General features: G+C 32.4%; 1 protein-coding gene across 1 annotated transcript; it reads left to right on the forward strand.

The window, feature by feature from the left end:
* Positions 1 to 8,515: 8,515 nt before the first annotated feature.
* LOC139896096 (protein SODIUM POTASSIUM ROOT DEFECTIVE 2-like) lies at positions 8,516 to 10,169 on the forward strand. Its single transcript, XM_071878679.1, has 3 exons — positions 8,516 to 9,133; positions 9,564 to 9,639; positions 9,783 to 10,169. Exons 1-3 carry the CDS (start codon positions 8,522 to 8,524, stop codon positions 9,980 to 9,982), a joined length of 888 nt encoding a protein of 295 aa, XP_071734780.1. The 5' UTR covers positions 8,516 to 8,521; the 3' UTR covers positions 9,983 to 10,169.
* Positions 10,170 to 10,813: the final 644 nt, after the last annotated feature.

The following is a 10,813-nucleotide window of genomic DNA, read 5'->3' on the forward strand; positions in this document are numbered from 1 at the left end:
TTGAAGAAAATCTTCTTAATAAGATTTGACTCTCCGGTAATCAAGGAAATTAGGATCCGCTTTAAATGCGATCGTCCATTTTAATTATTCCGTCGGAGATTTTCTTATAAATTCACCTCCTTCGTTTCTTTACAACTCACACCTTCTGTTGATGCATTTTATGCAAGTCCCTAGACATCTACCCACGTCCAATGCAGGTACAACAGTTTACAGGCCACCATGATTGCTCATTATTATCATGTGTTTGTATGTGGTTACAGGAACTGCAGGAACGAGATTTAGATGTTTGACTATGTTAGACTTAGTCAGACGTACGAGTGAAGCCTCACTAGTACGGCTGACAGGCTCATACGCACGATTGATGCTGAGCTAAGTCACAATTACAACCTAAATGAGAAGACACGAGTGAGTGATCACCCGTACGGCTGATGAAGCCAACTCGTACGTGTGATGAATGAATCGTATGGGTGAGTCAACAGCAGGGGTATATAAAGTCTTATGTTCTTCATTTTAGGTTAAGCCTCTTATTTGTTACACACACTCAGATCTAGTGAGCTCCTCCGATTCTCTCTCAGTCCAAATCACCCATGTGGTGAATAATAGCTCTAGGTGTTGATCTAATCACACTTGATTTAGTTGTGGTTTGACTAAATTAATCAAAAAAAAAAAAAACTTAACCTATTCACTAGAGGGTTTGATTCACTTATTCTGCCATTGTGTGAGTTAAATCTGTTGATTTCTAAGTTCCTAGTCATGTTTCATCACCTTCTATTCTTTCCCCCTCAACTCATATTTTAAAGTATTCATCAATATGCTCCATCCAGCTCTGATTCTCGATATACTTCTAACTTTCATATCGGTCATTCTTCTTTTTCATCTACCGCCGGAAGAATCTATTTACTTCTACTATACTCTTGGGTTTATAGTGTTTCTAGTTCTCCCGTGTCTTTATATTGCTATATGCATCGATATATGGTTTATAATTTCTGGTTTGTCGTTGAGCTTTATATGTTCCCTTATATTTCAAAGTCTCTGCTTCTGTCTTCTATAATCATTATCATTCACAGTTAATGCTCTCTTTTATTTGCTGCAATTTATACCCCAATTTCTATTTCGGAGTTTTGTCCTTTCGTTTCTTCTTCTTGCGATTAAGCACCGCTTGTAATGGTCCAGAATTCACAGATATGAATTTCGGAATGAACATTGTTAATGTTCTAGGAAGGAAATTGTGATGGCACGATCTCGACTTGTCAAATTACTAGAATACCTTGGAAAAGGCCGAATCATCAAGAAATATTTTCTTGATATTTTAGAGGTTAAATAGAATACAAGAGTTGTATAACATGGCACATGATGATGTTATGATCTGTGAATCATCACGTTCCATTTAGAAACTCAGCATGACTTACTGTAATATAATCACATTGATCAAGTGTCATTATATTATACTAATTCATGCTTCAGTTCTCAACACTACTTCAAAATATTCCTATTTTAAACTTGAATCTTTCAGAATTTAGAAACTAAAATAGTTTCTTTTATGATGTAATACAGATAGCGCGAAGAGGTAAATGATTTCAAATAAGAAAAATTAAGAAAATATCTTCAGAAATATGGAGGATATTTATAATGAAAGATATGATGATATTTTAGAATTTCTAATATCAGAGGATGATGAAGAATATTGTCCGCAGGGGTTTAGAGTCAGGAGCAAGGTATTCGTTAATGACTTTAGCAGGTACTGAATCATTTGGATCCTTTAAAGTCAGGTTCAGTCTTTGTAATTTGTCCACAGCCTCCTTCCTACTTTGCTCAATCCGTTTTCCAGTTCCAAAACTTCTCTTTTTCTGCGCTTTGCCAGCACACTTCATCATTATCATCCAGCTTTTACCATTTAAAGTCGTTTATAGTTTTTGCTGCTTCATCAGCATTTTTTCCATTTTCGGAGAACCAATTCGTAGTTCGGAGTGTTTTTCAGAAACTTCACATTCAAATTAAGTCCAGAAGATAGACGTTATATATACACATATAACTGTTGACGCAGACATGCTGCAAGATTTCAAAATACTGATTGCTAATTCCCAATGATTCGTATGGAAATTCTCATTACAAGATGTGAATGAGTAAATGATGGGGTTTCAATGAATAATTATGATGACTTTTTGGAGAGGCTAAAGTCAAAGGGTAATGAAGTTGTTGGTACATCTGCTAATAATATGGTGGAATGTAAAAGGTTTCCTGGTAACGATGGTGTATATCTCAAGGTTATAATAAGGTTAGTCTGACTAAAAAGTCGAAGTTGACTTGCTGGAGCTGTGACAAAACTGGCTACTTTGAATAGGAGTCGCAAAGTTATTTTTGCTAATAAATGCCAAAGAATCTGACGCGGATACGTTGTTTAAACTTTTACTTTGGTTTCAAGAGTTTTTCGGGTACATAACTGTGGGTAACATGTGGTTGGATCATCATCTCGATTGCTCATCATTCGAAGTGTCTTCAGAAATTTTCGAAGGGTTTGAACACAGATTGTAATCGTTAACATACATTTGATGTTCTAACACAGTTTTGAAGTCAAAATATAGCTTGTGAAAGATGTAAGGATCTAAGAGTGATGATTTTGGTCATATCTCAAGTTAAATTTTGAGATTTCAAAATCAGAATATGTAATTAAATTTTGAATGAGTATGGTTGTTTTGATTTCTATAAAAGAATGTATATTTTTGTGAAAGTAGGGAGTATAATGGATGATTTGCTGAATCAGATTCGAAGAATGTAACATATTAATTGTGAATTTATATATCTCTCGGGTATTACCTACCCGTTAAAAAAAAAATTTCACAATTAATATTTTGTACAAAAGAATTTTATTACAGTCTTTATGAAAATATATATATGTATATTTTCTTCAGATGTAACATTGATTTAATGAGTTAATGTTAAATTAAACTCATTTAATTTACGGTTAAAACTAGAATTGAATAATCCCTAAAGGCTTTAAAAAGTACATAACTTTTACGCAGTATTTCTTTAATGACATTGAAATTATGAATCAATACTTCATTATTTGTTGATGTATGGTGTTCGGTTCGTGGAATTCTTGTGAATTTCGCAAAGTACGAATGATGTTATCTGAAAAGTTTCGGGTACATTGATGATGAAAGTGTAAAATCAAATATATACTTGATTTATTATGAATTGGAATTTGTTGAATTGCGACAGAGATTGTAGTTAACGCTGGTTAAGTTGCGGCCGAAGGACGTACATTATTGCATATTTGTAATATGAATTAACCGAGTAGTTAAGATTCACACACAATAGCTTAGCACTGAAAGATTTATTTCAATATATATATATATATATATATATACATATATATATATATATATATATATATATATATATATATATATATATATATATATATATATATATATATATATATATATATATATATATATATATATATATATATATATATATATATATATATATATAATATACATATAATTTCTTCAGAGGAAATGAGTTAATTCTTCATAACTCGTTGATACAATATAAACGTTATTAATTCGTAATGATGTCCACAGTGATTCTTGAACTGACGGAGTTTGTGATGTTATCGGTGTTGTTGATTCGGATGTTGACTGTACTGACGATGCTGGTAACGCTGATGGTACTATTGATGTTGTTGGTAAAGCAAGTTTAGCTTGTTAATCACACACCATTTTTGTCAGGGTTTCTACTCTTCCTTCCATCATTTTGGTTCGCTTAACTGATTTATGGTTAGGGCTAGATTAGATAATCTCTAAGACTTTAGAGATTACATAATCGCCGCGGAATGTTTCTCCAATGAAGCTATGAATTAATACTTCGTCAGTTATTGTTGTTGGTACTCCTTGGTACCTATGGTGCGTATGACGTTGATGCTCGTGGAACAGATTGTGAAGTTGAGGTTTACGACGCGGTTGTGGTTGGAGGTGGTAATGGTACTGTTGGTGTTGATGATGGTGGTACTGGTTATGCTGCTGATGCTGCTGCTGCTGGTGTTTGTAATCTCTGCACCATATTCTCCAAAGCCACTACCCGAGCGCGAAGCTCGTTGACTTCTTCTATTACACCGGGGTGATTGTTGGTTCGGACGAGCGGATAAATAAAATCTAAAATTTGATGTAATATATAATCGTGACGAGATACTCTGGAAATGAGCGAGAAAATGGTGTTTCGGACAGGTTCGCCGGTAAGTGCTTCAGGTTCTTCATCAAGAGGGCAATGTGGTGGATGGAAGGGATCACCTTCTTCTTGTCTCCAATGATTGAGGAGGCTACGAACCCATCCCCAATTCATCCAGAATAGGTGATGACTGATTGGTTGATCTATTCCGGTCACACTGCTTTCGGAGCTTGAATGGGATTCCATTTCGGAATCTGAGTGACTTGAACTGATGACGAATTCCATTTCGTACGATTGGATAAAGGATTTTTTTTTTCGATATGAAATGATTTTGGCTAACGGATGGTATTCTAATTACATAGAATATATATATATATATATATATATATATATATATATATATATATATATATATATATATATATATATATATATATATATATATATATATATATATATATATCAAAAGATTTCGTAGATTACGGAGGACTTTGCGGGATATGTCAGGCAAAGTTTAAAGTAACAGATACGATAAGATATGATTTAGCAGATATGCTAAGATATGAATTTTTATCTATACACTATTCATGCAATCAATACAGCAAGACGTGTCTTAGACTAAAAATGATAAGCAGGTAATTTTCTGAGGATGATAAGCAGTTAATTTTCGACACAAAATGATAAGCAAAACTTTTGACATGCAGATACGGTCGAAGTCCAGACTCACTAATGCATCCTATCGACTTATCAGTTAGACACACTAATGCAGACCTGGTTCGCTAAGACCACCGCTCTGATACCAACTGAAATGACCTGTTCATATACATTATAAACGATTCACAATAGTTGATTACATTGCGAGGTATTTGACCTCTATATGATACATTTTACAAACATTGCATTCGTTTTTAAAAGACAAACTTTCTTTACATCGAAAATTGACAGGCATGCATACCATTTCATAATATCCACTATCCAACTATAAATTGATTTAATAATAATCTTTGATGAACTCAATGACTCGAATGCAACGTTCTTCGAAATATGCTATGAAAGACTCCAAGTAATATCTTTAAAATGAGCAAATGCACAGCGGAAGATTTCTTTAACACCTGAGAATAAACATGCTTTAAAGTGTCAACCAAAAGGTTGGTGAGTTCATTAGTTTATCATAATCATTTATTTCCATCATTTTAATAGACCACAAGAATTTCATTTTCAGTTCTCATAAATATACGTCCCATGCATAGAGACAAAAATAATCATTCATATGGTGAACACCTGGTAACCGACATTAACTAGATACATATAAGAATATCCCCTATCATTCCGGGATCCTCCTTCGGACATGATATAAATTTCGAAGTACTAAAGCATCCGGTACTTTGGATGGGGTTTGTTAGGCCCAATAGATCTATCTTTAGGATTCGCGTCAATTAGGGTGTCTGTTCCCTAATTCTTAGATTACCAGACTTAATAAAAAGGGGCATATTCGATTTCGATAATTCAACCATAGAATGTAGTTTCACGTACTTGTGTCTATTTTGTAAATCATTTATAAAACCTGCATGTATTCTCATCCCAAAAATATTAGATTTTAAAAGTGGGACTATAACTCACGTATCAATATTGAGATTCAATATTGCAGGAAAGGTACGTAGACGCAACGGAAATGATAAACACTATATTGACCTCACGAGCATACCCATGAACCATACTCAATCACCTCCATAGCTATAGCCCATAATTTCCTTAATCCTATCCTACTCGAAAAACAATTTCAAAATCACTCGGACAACACTCCGTCGTAATATTTTATGTATACTAATAATATCTTGAAATAATACGGAGTAAATATATATATGTAAATCGATTGAGAGAGTCTAGAGAAAAATATTTTCAAGTTTCTATGAAATAATGAAACCTATTGAATTCTATTTATAATAGATTTTTGAATTATTAAAGTGAATTATTAAAGTATGAATTATTAAAGTGAATTATTAAAGTATAAATTATTAAAGTGAATTATTAAAGTATGAATTATTAAAGTGAATTATTAAAGTATAAATTATTAAAGTATGAATTATTAAAGTGAATTATTAAAGTTAAAGTAAAGTAAAAATAAAGTAAAGGTAAAGTTTAAGTATAGTAAAAGTATAAAACTATGTATGTATTATACGCGTATAAATATATATAATATTAATTTAAATCGTTATATATATTTAATAAAATAAAATATAAATATCGTTATCTTTATCATACTAGTTAAGTAATGAGTTGTCAAAAGTGGTTCTAGATATTTATAAAAGTTATATACGTTTTAATAATAAAGTTCTTTTTAAACTGAAAACGTTTTTGTACGTTTGAAACTAAATAGATTAATCGAGTCTTTATGAGATTCAATCTTCCACTATCCTTTGTCTAATTTTCAATGATTGAGAATTTGTTCTTATTTATAAATTACTTTACCATTTTTCGAATATTGTTAAAATGGAAAGATTTCTCAAATCAACGTGGGCCTTTCAACAGAGACTTGTAATCATAATTTAATATATCTGATAATTCAATCAGTTGATCTTATCTTCTAATTCCATTGATAAACATTTTGAAACATATACAATCATATAAAGTATTTAATCTAATATTTTGTTTACGTTTCAAGTTATAATATATATACACATATACATATATAATCATATTCGTTTAATGGTTCGTGAATCGTTGGAACTTGGTCGAGGTTGAATGAATGTATGAACATAGTTTAAAATTCTTGAAATTTAACTTAACAAATATTGCTTATTGTGTCGGAAACATATAAAGATTAAAGTTTAAATTTGGTTGGAAATTTCCTGGTTGTCACACCTCTAGTGGTTCCATCGACACAATTTCAACTTTCAGGCATGTTACGATTACGCGCATAGTGAGGTAACAACGTGAAGATTGAACTTATAATTAGAGTAGTTTGAGCGTCTGTTTTTGTCGCTCCAACTGCATAAAAAACCTTAAAGTGTATATAGGCCGGTATATAATATGGATGTACTAAGAAAATTGATAGTTCCACTACAATTGTGTATTAGACACTTGTACGTATTTACACACAGTTGTAGTTGATTTATCAATTAAAAAAAAAGAAAAAAAAAGAAATATATGTGTCTAATATGCTCCAACCTGATTGTATAGTTGCTAAGTATTTCATTATATACCCATTATACATATGCAGTTTATACAAGTTAAATTTGAAGATTTTGTAAAACATGACCTATTGTACTCATAAATTCAATATGATGTTTTTTTATTCGAAAAAACGAGTAGTCATATAGAAACGAGACCGTTTCCAAAGGAAATGCCCTCAACAAAAGGATAAAGGGAAACGGGGAAGCTCGTACCTTAAAAGTCTTTCTAAACAAAAACTATCAATAAACGAAACGAGTCTCCCTAACAACCCGAACGAAACCTTACAAACATATAAAACCAAACAAAAAACCGAAAAATACCCGAAAATACAAGGAATGAAACCAGTCGAAGAATAGAAAACGGACCCCAACAATCAACCTCGAGGATCCGCACTTTTCAATTTTTTATTGACCGTCTCTTTTAAAGAATTTTTCCGAACGAATTCTCAATCTTATAAAAAAACACGTTAGCAGATTCATCACCCAGTACGCTTTCCTCATCTAGCCATGTCATCATTCAAAATGAAGTTGTTTTTTAAAATGAAATGTAGCGTTAATTTTTTACATGTACAATAATCAGGTCCCACATTGTTAAGAAAATAGTAAATGTAATTTGTTTGTGTTTGAACATTTAAATTCAACCATGTGATGTGTAAGGTTTTGTTTTCACTTTGAATGCAAGTCACCCCACATCTGGACTGTGGTTCTGAACCAGACTGATTAATCCATTTATATTTAATTAAACTCATCCATCTTTTACCTTAACTACAAAATTATGTGTTTAAATTAATCATAATAAACCAAAATTATTTTGGTCGGTTGTTTATTTGTTTATAAGTTTTAAGTTAACAAAGTAAATAAGGGAAAAAAGATAACGGTCATCTGTTCATATATTTATTATTACCTCTGTCCCAATTACCAATTAGATACTCTTGTTTTTCCATTTTGAGATGTCTCAAATTAATAGTCCACTTCCATAAATAGAAAGGAAAGAGGATATTTGATTGGTGGATCTGGAGAGAGAAAATATTTCATTGGTGGATAAATGAAGTTATTAGGATTTCCTAAAACTGTGTGCCATTTTGTCTGTGGACTATTAAATTGGGAGGGATGGAGTAATTAAAAAGATTCTTTAGCTAGCTCAAAAGCACAACACACAAACACAACTCATACTTAACATGAAAACTAAAGATATATTCTGTGCTTCTCAAGCCTCCACCACCATCATGGATTCCGGAAATCACCACCAACCGTCATCCTCTGCCGCCTCAGGCGGTCGAACAATCGACCGCCACAATCCAATCATCCGAGACGAAAAAAGACTTACAAAAACCCTACTCACACCACCTCTTTTCACCACCACCTCCTTAAACAACAAAACCAAGCCCGAGAAACACAAAACTAAACCCGATACAAAGAGAAAAAACATTGCGTTTGCGGACGAAAATAATGATCAAACAAATAAAAATGTGGTTAGAAAGCAAGGAACAAGTGCGTTGCTCGGATGGAATTGTACAAAGCCTAGTGATTTCATAAGCCCGGCTACTTCTTCAAGGTTTTTGTTAGGTGATAAATCGTTAGTGTCTGATCAGTTATTTGATCCTCTTTTAAAGCAACTTTCGACACTGTTGCCGCCACCACCACCGCAACTGTTGCCGGAAAAAATAGATAAATGTGATGGTGATAAAACTTATTACAAAAAGAAAGATGAGGAAATATTATCATCTTCTCCGGTCAAAACACTGCCACGGACGTCCTCGTCCTTGTCATCACGTTCATCCGATCATCAGGTTTTTGTTACTTTCAATCATTTATTAATTACACATATCTTAATCTAAACTGTAGTAATTATATTAAAATGCATTTTTTATGTGAACGTTGATGAATAGTAACTTTTTCTTTTTACAATGAAAATTAAAAATTATAGGATAATATGATTAATATAAATGTATAAATAAATTGATGAAAGGAAGTTAATACTAATCATATGATTCATATCTTAAAACACATATTCTACATACAAGTGATGGTTTATACCTTTACACTTTTACAGCAAAACATATTTATTCAATGAATATATTATATTTGAGATCAGCTTTATTCATCTTCTTTACATTATACCGGAAAGTTGTTTTTTTAATTCAGGTGGATTTAATTTAATATTTCTCATTATATGAAAAGTATACATATGGCAGTATTATATAATTTAAATTGTTGCAGGTGGTTGTGTTAAGAGTGTCATTGCACTGCAAAGGCTGTGAAAGGAAAATGAGGAAACATTTATCTAAAATGGAAGGTATAGTAAATTAGATCATTAACCTTTATATGTTGTACATAGTGTACCTTTTATAAATTGTATCTATGTTTAAATCTTAATATTAACGTGGCCTATAAAATATTTGATAAGTAAATAAATTAATGTAAATTACTTAATTATAGGGGTAACATCATTCAACATAGACTTCATTGCAAAGAAGGTGACTGTTGTTGGAGACATAACACCGTTAGCTGTTCTAACAAGCATATCGAAGGTCAAGAACGCAAAATTATTGACTCCTACAACGATTTCGTCATCAAATGTTCCTCAAGTGGATCCGAATTTCTCAGAGATCAAAAAACAGTTAGGACTCGTCGCATGAAAGTTATTAGAAGATCAAAGTAGTCTTAATTTTGGATTATTTGGTTGTTTTTAGTTAGTATGTTATGGACGTTAAGTTTGTGATTTTAGGGAGATGGTACAAAACTTTTTGGTATTGTTGTGATTTAAATTAAAATAAGTTGATTGCAATATTGGGTAACATAGTGATCAAGATTTGTGAATCTTTAGTTATACTCATTAGTCATTAACGGTTACAACTTTGGGCTTTTTTTTTTTTTTTTTTTCTGAAAAAAAAAAAAGAAAAGAAATTGAGTGATAATAGTTAACTTTAGAAAGGGCCATCATTTTTAATAGGCCTTAAAAATGGGCCTTTGTGGATTTAGTCAAATTCTATTCTATATATGCTCAACGAATAAAAAAAGGGATTATCACCAAAATGCCTTTTTTTTAAGCTTTTTGACTGACAGCACTAAAAAAAAAAGTTTGACAATTTGCCCTCGCAAGGCGCAAGACACCTTGCGTCCTTGCGACCTTGCGTCCTTGCGACCTTGCGTCTTTGCGTCTTTGCGACCTTGCGACGTTGCGACCTTGCGTGTTTCAGTAAAAGAACTAATTAAATGATCAGTTTGCGTTCACTGTTCCCACACACATACGCAAACTCCTCTCTGGTGCCCTTTCGCTCGTCATTCGCAAGATCATTATCAAGCTTTCTTACATTCTCCAAACACTCGCAAATCACCCGCAAAATCTTCATCATCATCCTCACGTCATCCTCCTCACATCTTCATCGTTACTAGATCTTCTTCATCCTTCCATCTTCGATCTTCCCGAGTACAAGCGAGCTTCTACGCCACCAACATCATCGAATCAC

The sequence above is a fragment of the Rutidosis leptorrhynchoides genome, chromosome 3, assembly GCF_046630445.1.
Source record: "Rutidosis leptorrhynchoides isolate AG116_Rl617_1_P2 chromosome 3, CSIRO_AGI_Rlap_v1, whole genome shotgun sequence".
NCBI classification, from domain to species: Eukaryota; Viridiplantae; Streptophyta; class Magnoliopsida; order Asterales; family Asteraceae; genus Rutidosis; species Rutidosis leptorrhynchoides.

Excerpts from the sequence above, each read along its gene's own strand:
- LOC139896096 (XM_071878679.1), top strand. The coding sequence starts at position 8,522 with ATGAAAACTAAAGATATATTCTGTGCTTCTCAAGCCTCCACCACCATC. Across the intron at positions 9,134-9,563 it reads CACGTTCATCCGATCATCAG|GTGGTTGTGTTAAGAGTGTC; the intron begins GTTTTTGTTACT and ends AAATTGTTGCAG. Across the intron at positions 9,640-9,782 it reads ACATTTATCTAAAATGGAAG|GGGTAACATCATTCAACATA; the intron begins GTATAGTAAATT and ends ACTTAATTATAG.